The sequence below is a fragment of the Strigops habroptila genome, chromosome 10 (genome assembly GCF_004027225.2).
Source record: "Strigops habroptila isolate Jane chromosome 10, bStrHab1.2.pri, whole genome shotgun sequence".
NCBI classification, from domain to species: domain Eukaryota; kingdom Metazoa; phylum Chordata; class Aves; order Psittaciformes; family Psittacidae; genus Strigops; species Strigops habroptila.
The window spans coordinates 16,725,192-16,746,183 of record NC_046359.1 but is presented as its reverse complement, the minus strand read 5'-3'; the positions used below and the strand labels follow the sequence as shown (position 1 = coordinate 16,746,183).

At 38.0% G+C, this 20,992-nt stretch overlaps 1 protein-coding gene across 7 annotated transcripts in view; it reads right to left on the bottom strand.

Annotated features, from left to right (window-relative positions):
* RYR2 (ryanodine receptor 2) overlaps positions 1-20,992 on the bottom strand; it is a 375,228-nt gene that overhangs the window by 240,839 nt on the left and 113,397 nt on the right. For 5 of the 7 annotated variants that reach the window (XM_030499610.1, XM_030499611.1, XM_030499612.1 and 2 more), the window contains exons 3-4: positions 18,939-19,043; positions 3,231-3,251 (exon numbers count right to left, since the gene is read on the bottom strand). In XM_030499610.1, coding sequence (XP_030355470.1) covers positions 3,231-3,251; positions 18,939-19,043 — 126 coding nt within the window. The remainder of the gene's footprint in view (positions 1-3,230; positions 3,252-18,938; positions 19,044-20,992) is intronic. The other 2 variants (XM_030499614.1, XM_030499617.1) reach the window with 1 other exon arrangement.

Below are 20,992 nucleotides of genomic sequence, written 5' to 3'. Positions count from 1 at the left end.
CATTATATTTAACCAGCCCACACTATCCTCAAAGTCAGAATTTACTCACTTCTTCTCAACTCAGAAATCTCTCTAATGAAAACAATTCTTTTGAAAAGCGTCTGAAGTGTGTTCCCTTACTCTGCAAGTTTCTTTTCTCCAAAGAATCTGAAAATCTGTTTTATTGGGGGCACAAAACCGAGCTAACACAATAATTATTCGAAGGGAAAAGATTTACCATTATCTTCAGCAGAAGAAGTTCCTCTGTGTATTTAAAAGTTGCAGAAAATCCTATAACGTTATAGTTGCCATAGCTTTGCCACTAGCCAGTGTAAGGATGAAAATCCTTGTCCCTTACACTCTAAATTTAAGAACCAATAAATTTGGTTTCCCTCCAGGTAAAAAGCTCTTCAGAGTAGTCTGTCTTGAAAACAATCATTCTTGATGGCTCTTAATACCAAATTTTCAAAATAATTCACCAACTATATGTAGGCAAATATGGAAAACAGGCCAGGTTTTGGAAAATGTAGATGTCTTTAAAAATTGCTCCTCTTTACGTTGAATTGTATTACAGTGCTAAACAGCTGTTCTGAAAGTCAAGACAAACATTCAGGTGATCTTATGAGAACAAAAGTCCTTTAAAAATCAAACCCTTAAAAGTATACAACACCCACCTTGAAATCTCAAATTTGCAAACACCAATAGTTGCTAATTCACAGCAGCAAACACTTTATAATTATTTTATTTAATAAATATAGTAAAAGAGAAAAAAATGACAGGCAGATTGAGAGGAATTCCTTTCACTATGTATTATTCCATTTCAGCTTATTTCATTACTGTTATTTTCTCTGTAAAAAAAGATGTTTTCAGTGTCTTCTAAACTTTCAGTTAAAATTCAGTAAATCCCTCTGATTAAATGTTGAGGTTTTATCCCTCTTGGTAGATTAGTTAAATGCATAAAAGACATTTTAAAATATGAAATGGGGGCTGATATGTAAAAAGTAAGCCTTACTTTCATTAGTTTTTACATTTGACAAGATGTCTTTAATCTGTTTGATTCTGCACTGAAGGAGACCTACAAGCCCTCACAGCCACACCTGCTGAGAGACAAAAGGAAAAAGTCAAAGGTTCAAGAAATATCTTAAACCTGTTTACTTCTTATCTAGCTTCAACTGCAAGCATATGCCTTACAACAAAATAAAGATTATGGAACAAAATCAACAGAAGCAGCACAGTAGAACTGGAATAAATTCAAAAATTAGTTAGCACAGTTTACAGGCTGGAACAGCTCAGAAGTGGACGATTTTAGCTTATCCTTTGAATGGCATGGAACTGCTTGCAGCAAGGTTCAGTTACTAATTTAGTCATTAATTTTTACATGAAGCCTGTCTAACTTAGGCTCTGGGCTTGGACTCCAAGGTGTCCACAGATACACAGACATAACTGAACACACTTGCATTCATCTTGTGTGTTCAACATTGGAAAATGGCTTTACAGGGCAAACTGGGGCTCATTTGAGATAGAGTAACTTCATATGTGAAATAAAACCATTACCCACTCCATCCCCATCACATAGGAGCTGGTCTAGATTACAGAACTGGTCTATTAAGAAAAGTCTTTAGCCAGTGTAAGTCAGAATGAAACATTAAGCTCTGCTGTCATGGGAACCATCTGTTTTTAAAATACTTTAAGGACACATTTCTGTGAAGCAGTCTTTCCAGAGTGTAAGATTGTGTTACCAAATTCTGAATTAAAATAACAAGAAGAAAAGGCACATGTGAATTGTATTTATGCAGTTATTACTATATTTTCCATTAACACGCTCTTTGAATACTTCACTCAAAAACAAGCCACGTCAGAGCATAACTAATAAACTTCTGGCTTACAATTTTTCATGCATTCTGACATATGAGGCCAGATGCCTGTATACTACTGAACTTCCTTTTTATTGCTGCATTTCTCTTTATAGTAGAATTCATCATAGGAATAAAAACACAGAATCTAAACATTTAGAACTAACCCCTTTCACTTGCAATTAAATGTGGACAAAATAAGAAGATAACCTGACTAACAGTATAACTTCAAAACATTCCAAATCAAACCATATAAAAACTTCCTGCTTGTCACAAATATCTGATTCCCAGAATATGGAAAATGCTGTCATCCCGATACAATTAGCTAAAATTAATACTTAACTACAGTTATTGTTTAATAAATATTGTAAGTATATATATATGTTTATGTCACATGACATAGACAGTTGGGAATACACTAGTAAAAAGGGTGTTGAAAAGCCTAAGCCATCATTTAAGTAATGTACTTACCTACAGGAGTCTCAAGTGAGCTATAACTTGAGTCACTACCATAAACATGTAATACAGAATAAAATTCTATAATGTCTGGCTGAAATAAAGCGAGACCCGCGTTCTACATTTGTTATTGGCCATATACCAAAGGACATCCTAAGTTGTTTCTGGTCACATGCAGCTCAAATTAAGTATTAAAAAAACAAGGAGGCCTATTATGGTACAAGCTTTTAGAGAGGCTTCTAACACTTTAAATGTGAACAAATAATTCTACACACACTTTATGACAACTAACTCATACATATGCAGATGTTAGAAATTACATCAGAGAAAAACATACTAAATATGTCCCATATAGAGGAGTTCTATCAGATGGCCAAACAAATATGCATGGTATACACAGACACATTAGGAAAAGCCTTAACAACACATTCGCAGCAAACTGTGCTTTGACTTTATTTGCTAAGATCTATGAATGAATTTTTTATTCTGTAGCAGCTGTTCTCCATTATTAAATATTTCATATATATATATTATTTGTAGCTAGATACAGCATCACACATTATTTATCAGTATTAATTATCTTACTGTCATGCATTTTAGGATTACAGTGTCTCTACCGGAAAAGACAGGTGGGTTACAGGATGGAGTTGTAACATTAGACAGCAAGGCTCAAAACTGACAGGCAATAATCATACGTTCACATTACACAATTCTATGATTAAATTAAAAAAGAGAAAAAGTCACTGTGGCAGCATGAAATTTGGTACGACAATTCAGGAATGACCAGATCCTACATGACCATGTATTCGCCTCTTTTTTTTTTTTGAGCCATGCAAGTTGAAGGGTCATGAACACAGAGGGTATCAAAACAGCAGACAGGTTCAGACTCAGTGGCAACATGAAACGTTTGGGATCAGGTGAATAAAAGACAGAATCACATACCCATTTTTCCACATCAACTAGCTGTAGAAAGAAAAAGCAAGAAATCAGTAAAACTCTTCCCTTAAATACAGCATATCAAAGTCTATTCTGAAGTTAACATTTTAAATTTTCAGAAATGTATCTAGTATGAAAGAAAATGTATGCGTAGAAGCTATTATCCTGTTATCTCCTCTTTAAAATGCCAATACCTCATTTTTGTCTTTATGGGAAGCACTTCAAATTCCGGAAGTCCAAAATGTCCATCTAAATATCAGGTAACAGGCAGCAAAATGAAGACCCATGCTGAATTAATTCCACATTGTATTCAGTACCAACCAGTCAAAAATACAGAACAGTTTCCTACATATCTCCATTTTCTCTTGAGTAAAGCTCTGTCGTAAGTGAATATTATTCACTTGAAAAGGCTTAGTGGCTACTATTCAAGGCTTGCCATTTTAATGAATGCCGTAAGTATGAAAGGTAAAATTAGGGGATACCTGTCAAACCCTGACTCTACAACCTACAGCATAAGAGAATATCTTGCATACAAACAGAGAACAGCACACCAAAATGTCATTCATTTTTCCTATGGGGAATGTGAGAATCACTCTGAAAACTTACAGTTTTGTATTAACAAAACTGTTTCAAAGTTCATTAAGTAAACAGATTTTAAATTACTCTAAAAAGCCTTTGGACCATCTCACAGTCTCAGAAAGGATTGAGAATATCTACTAGAACACATTTCAGCTACTAGAAAGGTTAGTATGGCACTACCTATTAAAACTTAGTTGGCACCACCACCAGTACATCTGAAGTAGATGTGCCTCTGGATTTAGCACAGAAAACACTGCAGCATATCAAGCCTTCTGTGGTTTTACTGTAGGTACGCATTGACCTTTTGTTAGCAGATGCTACATAAAAGTTTAGCAATAATTTATTATAGCTTAATGCAAACCATGAGCAATTTTCAAAACTAGCAGTATTTGCGAACCAGCTTAATTATGAAATCACTGTAATGAAAGGAAATGTTTTTAGTTCTTATATATTGCAATAATTTTATTCAAAGTAAATTTTCTCACTTTTCTAATATACATTTCAATTAAAACGGAGTTTTATTTTTTCAATATTGTTCAGTCCTGCTAGCACAGAAAGGTTCGAAAACACCATCTGACCTGTCAACTAATTAACATGATAAACTTACAAGCATTTGTTGATTTGACAGTTCCTATCTCTCTTCTGAGATTTGGACTACACTTAGATTTATAATAGAAACTGGCATGTGTGAAAGGCACCTTTATTCAGCAGTCTCTCAGGACAACCACTTGAACTATGCATGTGCACTTCTCAAACCTTACAGTTTGACACCTACATGATGGTCACACAGGAAAGATGCATTCATAATGCATCCAAAGAGATCTGCTTCTGAAAGCATGGTACAGTGCACACCACAATAAAATCTTGCTTTTTTAATCATGGTTAGGTAGGTGTATATACTATTTTTTTTCTTTTTCTTTATCCAAAAAACTATCTACCTTTACAATATTTCCTCCAGTAGAGAAACCAGAATCCATCTTAAAACATATATACCTCAAATGTAGTATGCTGCTTAGAAATAGTCCTTCCACACATATTTGGGTACTTGGAAGACCTTCCCAGAAGAGAACATGATGCTGGCTAACATTAGAAACCAAAATGTAACAGATTCTTTGCTGTATGGCAGTTCTGATTATCTTGCCATGAGAACACCAGTTACCAAGAGGATGAAGGATACGTCTCTAGAATTTACTCAGTGATTGTGGGCTACTTATACTACAGTAATTGATCATTTCAGAGAAAGCTACTAACTTCAAATTAAAAAAAAAATATTTCATTGTCTATTGCTAGCAAGTAGCCATTACCATAACTAATTTAATGAGTAGAAAATACAACACTTCAAATCAGAGAGTAGTGCTTCATGGATACTAAAATGGCATGGCATCCGTACATCTGTATGTCTAAGAAACGCAGTGCCGTAAGGAGAAAAAGAAAAAAACAAGGATGTGAAATTGTACTCTAAGAATCAAGCAAAAGATCAAAGACGGCATTTAAAATTACAAAGTAATTGCTCTTCTTGAGAAAACTATACCACAGAGTCTTAATACTTCCCTTAGAAGTCCCCCATGAAGACCATACAGCCATGATTTAATAAGTTACTGCAGTGCTAATCCAGAAACTTCAGTGATCTGCATTTGGTGACTTCTCTTCAGAGGCACATAAAAGCTCCAATCTTTACAGCCAAGCTTTCATTTTAAGTGCATTTAATCCAAACTGGAGAGCTGGTTTTCCAACTTTTTTTTCCGAGCGCTGCAGATATCCAGTGCTACATTAACCAGACAAAAGCTAGTTAAACAGAAGGAATGTAGTTTGGTTACCCTTATTTTCTCTTGTAATAACGAATCACGAACTAAATGAAGAGAAACAGGGAGGGACCTTTTCACCATTATGAGGAGTCATTCACAAACTCACTTTTAGGATCTAGACATAAAGCAAGCTCACAGAACATCCACTAACACAGCAACATTAATTATCAGTGCATCATTAATTACCAGTGCACAAGGTTGGAAAGCAAGATACTTTAAGCTGTGCAAAACAGCCTACCATTCCTAACTCTGGCTTCTGATTTCTATTTTCTTTCATCTGCTTGAGCAGCATACAAAAACACTAAGGAACTTCATTCCACACAGTATAGGAGAATCTTAGCTCACTATGGTTAGCCACATTCTCTACAACTATCTATGAAAACTGCAACAGATATATTGCCATGATCCACAGATGGGACCGTGACCTGAAATCTTAAGGAAGCAATGCATTCCAGATAGTGGATGTTTCATTTTTCCCTGCTCTTGTAACTCATTTTTCTGAACTGAAGCAGGAAAATCTTACTATAAAAATAAGAATTTTTTTCCCATTTCTCAGTTGAGAACACATAGCAAAACCTCCATCTAAAACTCTATAATAGAGAGACAAACAAGATGAGGACAACTAGAACTGGATTCCAAAATTAATTGCATTTTTGTTTCCATTACAACACTTGATTATCTTCATAGACACCTTGATTTCCTGAACTTAATATTGAACAAGTTAACTGATGATATGTCTTCTCTTCCATCCCAGGGTTATTTTCTATAGAAGGCTTTTCTTTCAAGGTGCTTCCAGAGCTGTGCTTTCATGTCAGTTTGGTTTAGCTCCTTCTCTGTATGCAATCTGGATAAGAACACTTAACTGAGAAGAAATAAACTTTTTTCTGTTCCCCTAAAGTCAGTTTTTACTGACTAACATCCTAGAAAGAAAACTTTTAGAGATTCAATGGTCATGGTAAGGCTGGAAAAGGGGCTTTCATATACTTCCAAAATAGGAAACATGTCTGGGGTGATAAAAATGTTTGCTTTTACGTCATATGTCCTCATACATCCTTATTCCAAATATGGCACACACAAAAGAAGAGCCCATGTGCTAGGCTAGAAATATTTGCTTGTCACAATACTGTGATTTGAAATAGATAATGATTTTATTCCTGTCCTTGCCTCTTCCTGAGGATAAGCAGAATGCAAAAATACTGCTTCTGATTTTTTCCAGTACTTATATTTGATCAAAGTGTAGCTGATCAAAGCCAAGTCTTATTCTTTTTTATGCCTGACTTGAAATGGCCTGCCAACAATCACTTCTGATGCTAAATAAGGTGCACTGAGGAGAAAATGACAGTATTTGTTTTATCTGCAAAAGTTTTGCAAGTTTTGCCCGCCCTTCTCCTCCCCACCCCTGCTCTCCCCCCCTTCTCCCCATCATATTTCCTATTAGTGTGGCATCTCAAAAATAGCTGAGAATAGTCATGATTTTAAGTAGAATAGCCTCTAAACTATCTCATCTTTTCATAAAGCCAGTAGCTGGCAAGTCCATCTTCATGATGCAAAGGCCCACACTGCATGAAATGCTTTGAGCTCCACTTCTTAATCTCTTTTCTATCTATCTCCTTCCTTTTCTTTCTCTCACTTACTTTCTTTGCCGTAAGAAGCATTTAGGTTGTGCAAATTCAAAGTTTGGAAGGTCAGACCTTGCAGTACGTACAAACTAACGTTGCTGTATATAACAGCTCTGTCTCTCTCCATGATATTCCACTATCTGATGAAGACTTTGGCAAAGATTTAATGAAGAAAATTACTGATGCAATATTTTGTTGCTTCAATGAGTTACGCCTGACACCTGTAAACAACTCTTGAAGTAAGGAAAACACTCAAACTATAGAAATAAGAAGCTATCATTTGTACTTTTTGCTCAAAAGCTTGATTAAAAAAAATACTTCTTTCCTTACTGCATCTATGACTTGTCAAAAGAAAAAACTTTCTGGTCAGTGCTAGGAAATTAAAAGAGCTCTAGTTCATTATATTAAGAGACCTGTGATGATTTGTTTCTGAGACTCTTCCTATAAGTGGGGGTTCTGCTAGCCTGTCATATTCACAACTGCTGTTAGCTGTCACAGATACATTACAACTAAGCTACCGTAGTGTAAATCAGAGAGCTTAAATTGTCAAGAGTGCCTTTAACTGCCAATTTTTTTTTTTTTTTTTTTTTTGAGGAAGTACCTTGATAGCTTGTCTTATTCATTAATATACAGAACGCTCATTAAAAGAGAGAGAAAGTGTTACCAATTTCTGTTTGCATGAGGGATAAAACTACTTTTCACCCTCATTCCACGCTGAGAAAATGATAAAGCTGCCAGCTCTCTGTGTTATCTTGCTGCTTACTGATACCAAGTAATTAATGAATTCAGAGTTCCACAGCTGGAGTCAGACGATTCAAACATTCAAAAATCCACCAGCTAGAGTTGTGTCCCTGTCCCAGAAATGCCTCCATTACTTCCCAACAGCATGGCAAAGCTTTTTAGCTCTGTGAGGAAACACATGTTTTTCCCATCCCTTAAACACAGAAGCAGAATTACATATGCAAGACACTTCTGTGTGATGACTCCTTCACACAAGGCCCTTTGGATCAGAGAAGGCGGTATTTTGCCCCCTTTGGCAACGACTACTCTGCACATAAAATTAGACAGCAGTTTGCTGGTCAGTGGCATGGAAAACAGATTTTATTAAAACAAGGCACCAGGAGAAGTGATTAATCAGCCATGACTGGATGATTAGATGGGAGTTAATAAGCTCATGATGCAATTTAGCTGGAACTGATGGGTATCCGCAGACAGCATTTTCCTGAAAAATTAAGTTGTCAAATATTGGAGTAGATGCTATGAAATTAAAATTTTTCGTATTACAGAAACAGTGTAGCTTAGAATGCGCACACAATGTGTGCAATCAATGCTTTCATTCTCTTAATAAGGTCTGACGTGGATTTATGAGTGCACAAATCTGAAAAACTCCTATCCTTAATTACAATGCTCTATCATGATATAACTGACTTTTAAACAAAAGATAGTGGAGGTATTTGATTTATGGCTATTTTTTCATGATCTCCAGAAATTATTTCTGGCTGTATTTCAGTGCATTTCTAATGTAACTTGATTGGGGCTCGGGGAGACTGTGACATTTAGAGGAAAACAAGGACATTCTGGAACTAATATTACTACAGGAGTAAAGAAAAGCTAGATATTACTGTCAGTAATTATATACTGGTCAATCAGATCTGCTCCAAAGTTAAGATCTTCTGTCAGTAAGAAGAATGAGACAACAACGTACGAAAACTATAGATCTCACAGATTTGGAAAAATATGCAGCAGATCAAAAATAACAGCATAAATGAAGGAAATACAGGCTATCAAAGAAATTTAAAAAAGATCTTCAGGGAAAAAAGTTATTCCAATGCTAAAGAAATAAGTACCTGTCTTTTATTGCTGTACTCTGCAATCAGTGCGAAAATCAGTGTCAGGCTCATGTTAGAAAGATAATTTAATCAATGCATATCAATAATTATTAAAAAACCTGCTGAACTATGCATATTGGCAATAGAAATTGGTTACACCAACCTGCAAAACAAATGGGACTTTTACCTAAGCATTTCCTCTCATAACTTAGTGCATGTTGTGTGTTTGTAACCCTCCCTTTAATCACCACCTTCCTGATCTCATTTTCAGGAAGCTCTTTCCAAATCCCAATCACAGTAGGGTTCCTTCATACTTGGCTCTCTAAATCTGACTTCTTGATTAGTCTCATCTCGCCCACAGTCTGAACTGATCCAATATGCCAAGAGAAAAATAAAGAAACTGATAGAAATGAAAAATTTGCCCAGAATTAAGAAGCAAAAGCACTTAAAGTTCCCTTCATGAAATGCAGTCAGACTATAAAAAGGAGTCAGCTATGAACCAAAAATTCCTGACTGCTTTAAATACATGGAGAGTAAGCATGAGATAAAGAATTTATAAAATGCCTCCTGCTGGATTGTACTCAAACCACCAGCTACATCTGTAGACTTCAAATCCTTAGGAGATTTGCATTTCAAGTTACAAGGAAAGCCCCTAAACACTGTCTTTTCCACAAAAGGTTTCAAAGAGTGGCCTGTGTTAAAAGATATTCTGAACAAGAGAATCTGTGCTAGTGGGGAGAAAGAAAGGAAAAAAAAAAAACACCACACCAAAAAACAACAAACAAACAAACAAACAAAAAAACCCAGAAATGCTTTCCTAAATGTTTTAGCATTTAACAAGAGAATTTTTGTACTTCATTGATGAACCGTGACAAGCAGAAATGATGAAATTTTACTGTGAAGATTGACAAATCAGTTAATTCCATTAACCCCTTGCTTGAGCTTTTCGTTTTCCTATGGAGATCTCTGCGTTAATGTATTATTTTCTTTACAGCTTTACATCAAGCCAGAAAAATCCTGAAATCATTTATGAAAGTGATTACTCGGAAAATGAAGGAAAAGTCACTGAGATTTCAGAAAAAAATCTGAGTAGAACGTCTATCCTATGTACCCTTTTCTCCTGTCAACCAATGCCATGGTATTCACGAGTTGAGAATGGACTATGCAGGCTGTGTAGATACAGACATCTAAGCTACAAAAAGGCTAAACAGTGTGCAATCCTGGATTGGAGAGCGTCTGTGTTTTAATTGTCATTTTCACAAAAAGTTCTCAGCTTCATCATAAAAGTTTTATTTTCTACTTTGCAGAGAACTAAATACACTGTGGATGAAGCATTTAAACATTAAGTCAGTTTGCTTTAAATTTTCACTGGGAAACTTGAATGGCAGAATTTTAAAAACCTACCTAAAACCATTCCTAGAAAAATAGCAAAGAGTAAAGTCTCTCAGCTATAAACTTTAAATAGTTCCAGGACAAATTCTATGATACATATTCAGTTCAAAAGTTATTGATTTCAGTTTCAAGCCAAACTGGGAAAGGACTCAGCCTTTGGTATCACTGCAGTGTTATCACTGCAGAAAGACAATCGTGGTCTTTCCTCTAGGCAGATGCAAATTCTGGCTACCTAATATGTTCCTCTGAAGATCTCGAAATCCACCAGGAAGTGCTTTCTTTAAAATGAAGGCTTCATATTTCACCAAGTAACGTAACCAAAAAACAGTGACACAGAATAAGAAACCTCTCCTGACATTCCTTGGAACACCAAAAGGACTTATCAGTTACTGACGCTATTAAAATTTGGACAAATGCACAAGTTCTTTTCAAGACGTAGAGACCTACTCAGCAAACTGCTTATAAGCCATCTGGAAATGGAATTTTACAAAAAGAGAAAAAATGCATAACCATCCAGTTACCTAAAATAGTGAGCTGCTAGATGACCTACATATATACTATGTTATGTGAATCTACCACATGAAATAATCACAACTTAAAAAATTGTGAAAAAACACAGGGTTTCCAAATTTGTCCCTTTCCTTCTGCTCTGTATGTACCATTATCTTCTGTGACTCATCCCAACATTTTTTTAACTAGAAACTTCTTTTAAGAAAAGTGTTCTGCATATTTATCAACAGACTATCAGTTACCAAATGCTGCTTCAGGAGTGGAAGCTGCATGTACTGCCATAATTACAAGCACATTCTGCACCATCAGCACTATCTGCACAAACAAGCATTAACTATAAAAATCATATACAGTAATACAAGACTTGCTGGAACAAGGTCCTGCCTGCAGAGTGGCAGCTCAAACACTCAAAAATAAAATACAGGTTTAAGAAAGGCTGACTGATTCTGATGCACACTGAGGCAAAATCTTGGTTTATAGTTCCCATTGAGTTTTGAGCTCATCCCAAGCCCTGCAACCCTGCTGAGTTTAGCCAAGGTGGATGACCCTGCCACTGAAAAAGGCAAGACAGTGCACCTGTGAAGGGGTTCACAGCTTCTGCCACACTCAGGTCCCAGCCCAGGCTAAATCAGGCACCTGGAGCCCAGAGGCAGAATCTTACCTCTGCAAACAGAGCTGCTCCCTGTTTTAAGGCTGCTCTCTGTTCACTTAGACCCTTGGTCATAAACCCCTTCATTTATTTTGCTTTCTCTCCCCCTGCATCCAACTCAAGAGTTGCTGCCATCCTCCTAAGTAAATTTAAAATACTATCCAATATGATGAGAGAAAAAAAAAAGAAAAAAAATCAAATCTGCCTGTTAACTTTAGACTTGGAATAGTGTAACTCTCACATAACAGTAATCCTTACATACTTAAAATAGACAGATACACTCACCTGAAGGGAAGGCTTTGGGTTTACTACTGTTATTGAAACAAAACATTCGATGGCTTTCCAGCACAACCTCCCAAAATCAGAAACCATACTTTCTCAGTGAATCAACATTACCACAGTCGCTAAGGAATTGCTAAGCATTTAAAGAAATTGGTTTTCCACAAACACGTAATTGTTAGGTGTAAAGTAACACCTGTTCTCATGAGACCTGCCATATTTGCTACAGTATTGTAGATTCACTCAATGATGTAGCTACCATGGATTCTAATTTCTTATTGCCATGAGGAGATGCAGTTACACATGTGCAGATGTGTTCTCATGCTTACAGTACTTATCCAGACCTTTTCAGTGAAACTGTCAGAAAACCACGCATGTTTATCACCAACTCTGACACATCACGCAAGCAATACATAGATGAACCCTGCTCCTCCCCAAACTCAATTCTTTCCCATTTCTGTGCACGACAGGAATCCAGCCTGTTCAGCACTACTCACAATCCTAGCCCTATCTCTTCTTTTCTTTTAAATGCTACCCATGCTGCTGCCATTCAAATGTTACCCCTTTGGGGAAGACCATTCACATCCAAACTCGATCAATACGAAAGTCAATGATGCGTATACAGCATCATTAGCATCAAAATCACCCAAAGATGTATGTTGAAACCTGCAAGATAAGGAGCGTTAGAAACAGAATTGCATTATGAAAATCTTGACTGAATTTCAAGATGAGGGTGGGGAGCTTTTAATTACCACAAGAGGTATTGGTATAGTACCTACATAACTATCTACTCCTGATTCTGATATTGTTTACATTGTTCAGAAATCTCAGAAGTTACTGAATACAAGAGTATTAATGAATAGATGGCCAGATTTAATTTCCTAAAAAATTAGAGAAAATTTTCAGGAAATTATTTGATTACGGCATTTCAGCACTTTCACAAGGAGAAAGTACTAAACGCTAGAGCTCTTGAATCTAGTAAAGGAAGATTTGATTAATCCACAAAAACACACAAATAATCAGAGTAAAAAAAAGAGAATCAGAAGCAAAACACAGTTACAACATCTTGTCCTGACCATTGCTGAATTATTCCAGAAAGCTCTGGATTCACTTTCTCAGGATCATTCAGTCTGGTAACTTTAGTGAAAAACAAGGCACTGGGCTCTGAAGAGGGTTCACCGAAAAAATTTAATGTCCAGGCTAAGAATAGATGACCTAAAGGCTTTTTCTGGTCTTAAATGTTTTATGAAAAACTAAGGATTTCCTTTTTCATATTTCACCTGCTTTTCTAATAATCATAGAATCATACAATCACAGAATAGTTAGGGTTGGAAAGGACCTTAAGATCATCTAGTTCCAACCCCCCTGCCATGGGCAGGGGCACCTCACACTAAACCGTGTCGCCCAAGGCTCTGTCCAACCTGGCCTTGAACACCGCCAGGGATGGAGCATCCACAACCTCCCTGGGCAACCCATTCCAGTGCTTCACCACCCCCACTGTAAAGAACTTCTTCCTTATATCTAATCTAAACTTCCCCTGTTTAAGTTTGAACCCATTACCCCTTGTCCTACCACTACAGTCCCTAACGAAGAGTCCCTCCCCAGCATCCTTATAGGTCCCCTTCAGATACTGGAAGGCTGCTATGAGGTCTCCACACAGCCTTCTCTTCTCCAGGCTCAACAGCCCCAACTCTCTCAGCCTGTCTTCATATGGGAGGTGCTACAGCCCTCTTATCACCCTCGTGGCCCTCCTCTGGACTCGCTCCAACAGCTCCATGTCCTTTTTATGTTGAGGACACCAGAACTGTACACAGTACTCCAAGTGAGGTCTCACAAGAGCAGAGTAGAGGGGCAGGATCACCTCCTTCGACCTGCTGGTCACGCTTCTTTTGATGCAGCCCAGGATGCGGTTGCCTTTCTGGGCTGCAAGCGCACACTGCCGGCTCATGTTAAGCTTCTCATCAGTCAACACCCCCAAGTCCTTTTCTGCAGGGCTGCTCTGAATCTCTTCTCTGCCCAACCTGTAGCAGTGCCTGGGATTACCCCGACCCAGGTGTAGGACCTTACACTTGGCTTGGTTAAACTTCATAAGGTTGGCATCGGCCCACCTCACAAGTGTGTCAAGGTCCCTCTGGATGGCATCCCTTCCCTCCAGCGTATCAACCGAACCACACAGCTTGGTGTCGTCAGCAAACTCGCTGAGGGCGCACTCAATCCCACTGTCCATGTCACTGACAAAGATGTTGAACAGGATCGGTCCCAACACCGATCCCTGAGGGACACCACTCGTTACAGGTTTCCAACTGGACATCGAGCCATTTACCACAACTCTTTGCGTGCGGCCATCGAGCCAGTTCTTTATCCAACGAGTGGCCCATCTATCAAATTGATGTCTCTCCAATTTAGAGACAAGGATGTCATGCGGGACAGCGTCGAATGCTTTGCACAAGTCCAGGTAGATGACGTCAACTGCTCTGCCCCTGTCCATCAGTTCCGTGGCCCCATCATAGAAGGCCACCAAATTGGTCAGGCAGGATTTCCCCTTAGTGAAGCCATGTTCGCTGTCACCAACCACCTCGTTGTTTTTCATGTGCCTTAGCACGCCTTCCAGGAGAAACTGTTCCAAGATTTTGCCAGGCACAGAGGTGAGACTGACTGGTCTGTAGTTCCCTGGGTCTTCCACCTTCCCCTTCTTGAAAATGGGGGTTATATTACTCTTCTTCCAGTCATCGGGAACTTCACCTGACTGCCAGGATTTTTCAAATATGATGGACAGTGGTTTAGCAACTTCATTCGCCAGCTCCTTCAGGACCCGTGGATGGATTTCATCAGGTCCCATGGATTTGTGCATGTTCAGGTCCTTAAGATGGTCTCGAACCTGATCCTCTCCTACAGTGGGCCTAAGGTCTTCATTTTCACAGTCCCTGCATTTGCTTTCCAAGACTTTCGTGGTGTGGTCAGAGCATTTGCTAGTGAAGACTGAGGCAAAGAAGTCATTAAGAACCTCAGCCTGCTCCAAATCCATGGTAGCCAGTTCTCCTGATAGCTTCCGGAGAGGGCCCACATTGTCCCTAGTCTGTCTTTTATTTGCTACGTATCTATAGGATCCGTTCCTGTTATCTTTTACATCCCTTGCCAAACTTAATTCTAGCTGGGCCTTAGCTTTCTTAACCTGGTCCCTAGCTTCCTGGGCAATGCTCCTATATTCTTCCCAGGCCACCTGTCCTCGCTTCCACCTTCCATAAGCTTCTTTTTTCCCTCTAAGTTTCCTCAGCAGCTCCTTGCCCATCCATGGAGGTCTCATGGCCCTCCTGCTGCACTTTCTTCTAGTCAGGATGCAAAACTCCTGAGCACATAGCAGGAGATCCTTGAATATCGACTAGCAGTCTTGGGCCCCCCTGCCCTCTAGGACTATATCCCATGGAACCTTACTAAGGAGGTTCCTGAAGAGGCCAAAGTCTGCATTCTTGAAGTCCAGGGCAGTGAGCTTGCTGCATGCTCTTCTCACTGTCCTGAGGATCTCAAACTCAACCATCTCGTGATCACTAGAGCCAAGGCTGCCCTGGAGCGTCACATTTCCAACCAGTCCCTCCCTGTTGGTGAGCACGAGGTCAAGCATGGCACCTCTCCTCGTCGGCTCCTCTACTGCTTGAAAGAGGAAGTTGTCTTCCACACAATCGAGGAACCTCCTGGATTGCTTGTGCCGGGCCGTACCGTCCCTCCAGCAGATGTAATAAACAGTAACAGATGTAATAAAAAGTAAGACCCAAAACCCAAGTCAAAATAATTACAAAACAACACCTAGGCTATAGGCCCATCTAGGACAAAGCAGCTATAATTCTGCTTGCCTAAGAGACCAGAGCCCAGACTCTGGGCATACTTGTAATGATAATCTTCATTTATACAATTATTTACTAATAAAAGAGGTTGTGGTTTTATTTTTTAAACCAAAAGCATACAATCAAGCTATGAACTTCAATGTTTTAATAAACCGCCAGAGCTAAGCATAGTATTTTAAAGGGAAATGATGAAACCTCAGAGCACAAAGTAACTACTCAGTACCTAGAGCTAGAAGAAACACTTTCTTTGTTAGGAAATTTCACTCATTTTCCACTGTTGTCTGATACTAGCATTTGGCTGATTCAGGGTAGAGAAGTGGGTATGCTCAGATTGATGGATCACTAATCTCCTGAAGTATGGAAATTCTAGATTTGGGATTCTTGCTCTGAAAAGGTAGGTATTTATTGCAGAGGTACTCCTGCAGATTTAATAAATGCTAATTGAGAATTCAAATCAAATCCAGTTAGTGCACTTACTTCTTTTTTCTTAAGCACAAGGAAAGCTTCTTATTGTTCTGACTCAAGTCAGCATGAGATTTTGTTCATATTACTCAACCATTTCATCACTGTTGACTTACTTGTTATATAATAAGAACACCTACTACATAAACATAGCATTCAAGAGATTACATACCACGAAAAGCAAAAAAAGCACAAGCAGACCACTTTTTAAACACAGCAGCCTTAATGATTTCTAATGCAATGAAAAGTAATTGAGGATTGAAAAGACCTCCCTTTGCAGGACTCTTTCCATTGGAAAACTGAGGTCATATTGAATAGAGTTTATAGTAACAATATCTCAAGAAAACTGCTATACTTTCTTCTCCTAAATGAAAGAAAACATTGTTATTCTAAGTAAAAAATTGATGCCGCTCCAGGAAGGTAATAGTGCTTCAGATGCATGCACAAAATTACCTTTTCTCATAAAGCTTGAAGTAACCACATTAGTCATTAAATGCAAAACTCATATGGTCTAACAGTTACTTCAAACAAATAAGAAGCTGCCTATATAAGTACCTACCCTATGATAAATAACTATAAACGCAAAAAAAAACTTTATCTATTTTTCATAGAAACTACATACAGATACCAAAAGTTAGTTATGTTAATTTATCAGCAAGTACATATTCAGTCATTTTATCATTATTCTGGGCTGCCAGAGACTTACTAGAAAGAAAAATAACAACACTGACAACAGTATGATCTTGTTCATCTACAAGCTACTATTTGCAAGATTATTCTCTTCTAATATCAATATATCAGTATGACAGAGACTCACAGGCAGATTCCTAATTTGCACAGAAGCCAGGCAAAATTTTTGATACAAATATATTCATTATCCAGTGAACACCAGATAGCTGTAGTTCTATCTTCTGCTAACGATGGGATTTATTAAGTGTTGAGAGCACAGTAAACTACTCTGTAAACAGGTAACAACCACATAATGACCACACTCAGACTTTGTTTTACCTTTACTGTGTGCATCTTGGAAGACCCTTAAGTACAGAGCACTGCACATTGGTACAAGTGCCATCACTTTTCTTTAGGCACAGATATGAATGTCCAGCACTCTAACCTTCATGGTTATGCACAGAAATCACTAATTGTTTCCAGGAAATACCAGATTATCATCAAACACATTTCTTCCAGCTTGGAGTTATGGAGGTCCCATGAGTCACTGTGCCCTTTTTTTGTTCACATCTAGTGCAGAAAATAGTCCAGAACTGGTGCAAATGTTCCGCCTGAGACTTCTACAAAGCCCTCTTTAGCTTCACACAGAATCCCTGAGCTCACATTTTCTAACCATTCTGAAGAGAAATTCATTCCTCATCCCATGTTCTCTGGAAGTGATCTCAGTATTAAGAGTAAATATTCACTTAACAGTTGGCCCCAAGACTGCTAAAGACAGCCCAACAGAAAATCTGCCCATTAATGTTATGTTTTTTTAAAAAGTTTCAATACTTTGTATTCAAAAATTGATTTTTTTTTTTCATTCACTCTATCCTGCCCTATAGAACTACTTTAACACATACTCCCCCCACATTTTGTTTAGTTTCTGCCCATATCTGGTGCGAATAAGCAGAAAGAAAACTGTTGCTCTACTTCACACATGTGGCCCTATTCAGTTATCGCTGCACATCTTTGGGTTTGAACTGCAATTTTTGACGTGATGCTTGTATGTGCATCTTCTTTTGAATTTATTTATTTTTTCCCTGTGCTATCATCTCCTCTCTAAGATGTGCTTTTCATTCTCTTGCTGTCGGAATAAGGCCTTGGAACAAATTGTCACTGACAGCCCAGACTTTGGATCATCCATAGGACTGCTCTTGGATTTCATTTCCCAAATACCATTTTCACTCTCAGTGACTGGCATTTATAGGACTGACTACACTATGTTAATTTAAAGTTTGCTTTCTCAAGGCATTCCCAGAAATATCAGAGACATGCTTCTCTCCTGCCAGCTTTCTTGAGTGACAAACTTATGGTTAACCCCTGCTTCTCTTTTACCTGTGTAACTCCTGGGCCTATAGTCACTCTTCTCCACTTACAGTTTATAGGATTTGAGCTGTAGCATGGCATTCAAATCGACCCTAACTGGGAGTATATGGAACACCCAACTACATCATAACAAATCAAATTAATTATGCAGCAGAGAACATTAATTACACTACTGTGGTCTACTTGTAAATACCTATTTGCTAGTGAAACAATTCCTATTAGGACAAATAATAATTTAGTTAATTCCTATATCCTTCATCTTCCAGACTGTATAAATGCATTAGTTTCCATATTTCTTATTCACAAAGACTCAGTAACAATCTATTTGCAGCTCTAAAGGTGAGTTACAGAGAAAAACAACACACATACAAGTCATTTTAAGACTACCTGACAGTCTCTCTTGATACAGTCAGAAATGCTCAGAAAGCTTAGCTGTTCTGAAGAAGTGGTCAAGCTTTATATTTCACATTATGAGATCTCAAATTAAAACATTCTTGGAGCTCTATGCTCTCTCTATGTTGACCCACAGAACATTGAAATTGTTGGGAATTTACAACTCTGGAAAGCTTCGGTGGAAGCTGGAATTGTTTAGAATTTCTCAATATGAGACCATTCCTGTAGCAAAGGAGCATGTGCCAGTCATGAAATCTGTGGTACTGAGGGAAAAAAATTGTATTTTGCAAGATGAAAAAAAGCAAATATTTAATAACTTACCCCTTCTGCCTTTTCTTCTGTGTTGGCCAGCATTTCTTGGAGGGCCCGTACTGACAGGGACTGCTCCAGCACAAAGGTGCAGATGGACAAATCAGGTGGAACATTCTAGGTGAAAGAAAAACATGTAGTCACATTAGTGACAGATTTGCTGACTAGCACATTCCAGTGCTTCTGTTCTCCCTCAATTTCCATGAATTCGAAAGATCTGCTATATCCTAGAGGCTCTGAAAGCCAGCCACATACTGGGCTGCAACAGTTACGGCTTAGCCAGCAAGAGGAGGAAAATGATTCTTCCCCTCTGCTCAGCATTTGCAAGCTGACACCTGAGGTATTGAGTCCCACTCAATAGAAGAAAGAAACCAATAAACTGCATCAAATTCAGCAGAGGATCACCATGACTGCCAGCGCTGCTGCACTCTTCGTGTGCGGCTGGGGGAGCTGAGCTCAAGCAACCTGGGTGGAGGAGAGGGGAAGGGGATCTTATAGTTCTCTTCACAAACCTAGCAGTATTTAGAGGGAAAATGGAGGCAGACTCTTCTTGGAGATGCTCCTTGGGAGAACCAATGCAACTTGTACCAAAGAAATTACAAATGGATATTAGGGAGAAAAATTCAACCTGGGAGCAGAAAACACTGTCAAAGGCTGGCAAGCAAAGCGGTGAAATCTCTGCTTGGGCATTAGTATATGGAACACATGTCTAAGACATTATGCTCAGAGTGGGGGGGGATTATCAGTCTTTACGCTACTGGTTTTAGGCAGACGTTATCTTTTTATGATGCTTTCCAGGTCACGATGAATTTTCTGTAGCAGAAACATTAGTCACTGAGTACCAAGGCCAAGCCAGTAGCTTCTCAGCCTTGCAGGGCAGTATGCGGTATCATATGCTGTTCTAAGCGGGATAAAACTAGAGTCTTATAAAAATAAATATTTAAGTTGTCATGACTGGAAAATAAAAAACAAAAAAAAAAAAAAAAAATCACTGAGCTATAGAAAAGAATTTTCCATATTATTACAAAAAAGCTTCGTAAAATTTAAACAGTTTTGTAATAGAAATGTCTAAGTTAAAAAGTAACAAAGTAAGATTAGATTTTATGTAGGGATCTTTTCTTCTCTTGATAGAACATGCAACCCCTACACACTTTTTCTTGCCTCCAGAAATTCTTTCATGTTCCTTCTCTTTTTCTTTTCGTGTTAGTTGCATATGTTAGTTTAGGAATACTTTTACTGACTATTGGAAATTGGTTTTTTACACCATAAATACTTTCACTGCTAAAGCTGTAAAACTGCACATTCATTCAAACTGTGTACAGTTTGAAGAAGCCTCTTCCAAGGCCTCAAACATTAAACTGTAAAAGCTAGCTGCAAAACCATTACTCAGAATAACTCACACTTTTAATAATAGCTTATTAAATTGCTGTTCATTGCTCCTAACTACAGTAATTTAAGTCTATTAACTAATTTTAATAATAGATCCTCTGTTACTTTCCACTATTTATATTTCAATAAATTAATATAAACTTGTATTTTAAATTAAAGTTTTAGCCCGATCAAAAAGCATTAAACAGTATCCTCTTTTGTATGGGATTTTGACTGACTTATGCAATAATACTTAGGCAAGAAATATTTTTATGCCAACATTTAGAATCAGGCCTCTACTTTACTTGTTAGTGTTCTTGTTAGCATTTTTCTTTTGAGGTTACACAGACACTACAACAGTCCTTTTCATGCTACTACTAGGCCAACAGACAACTAATTAGATTCTCTTCAAAACATCCTTGTAATGCAAGTACTATCATAAGCCCATACTTCACAAAGCAGGAAAGAGAGCGCTCAAAGATCACGGGTTGCAAGGTGTTGTATCTGCTCAGTAAACATGAGTACAATTTTCCACTCTTGAAAGCCTCACAGAGATGAACTGCTTGACAGCCAACCTGCCCTCAATTCTCCCCAGTGAAGACTGACTGACAAACAAGAGTCTGAACAAAACAGATGATGCTACATTTTCTACATCTGTTTGGTTACAAGCAAACATACAAGCAAACAAAGTCTCCATA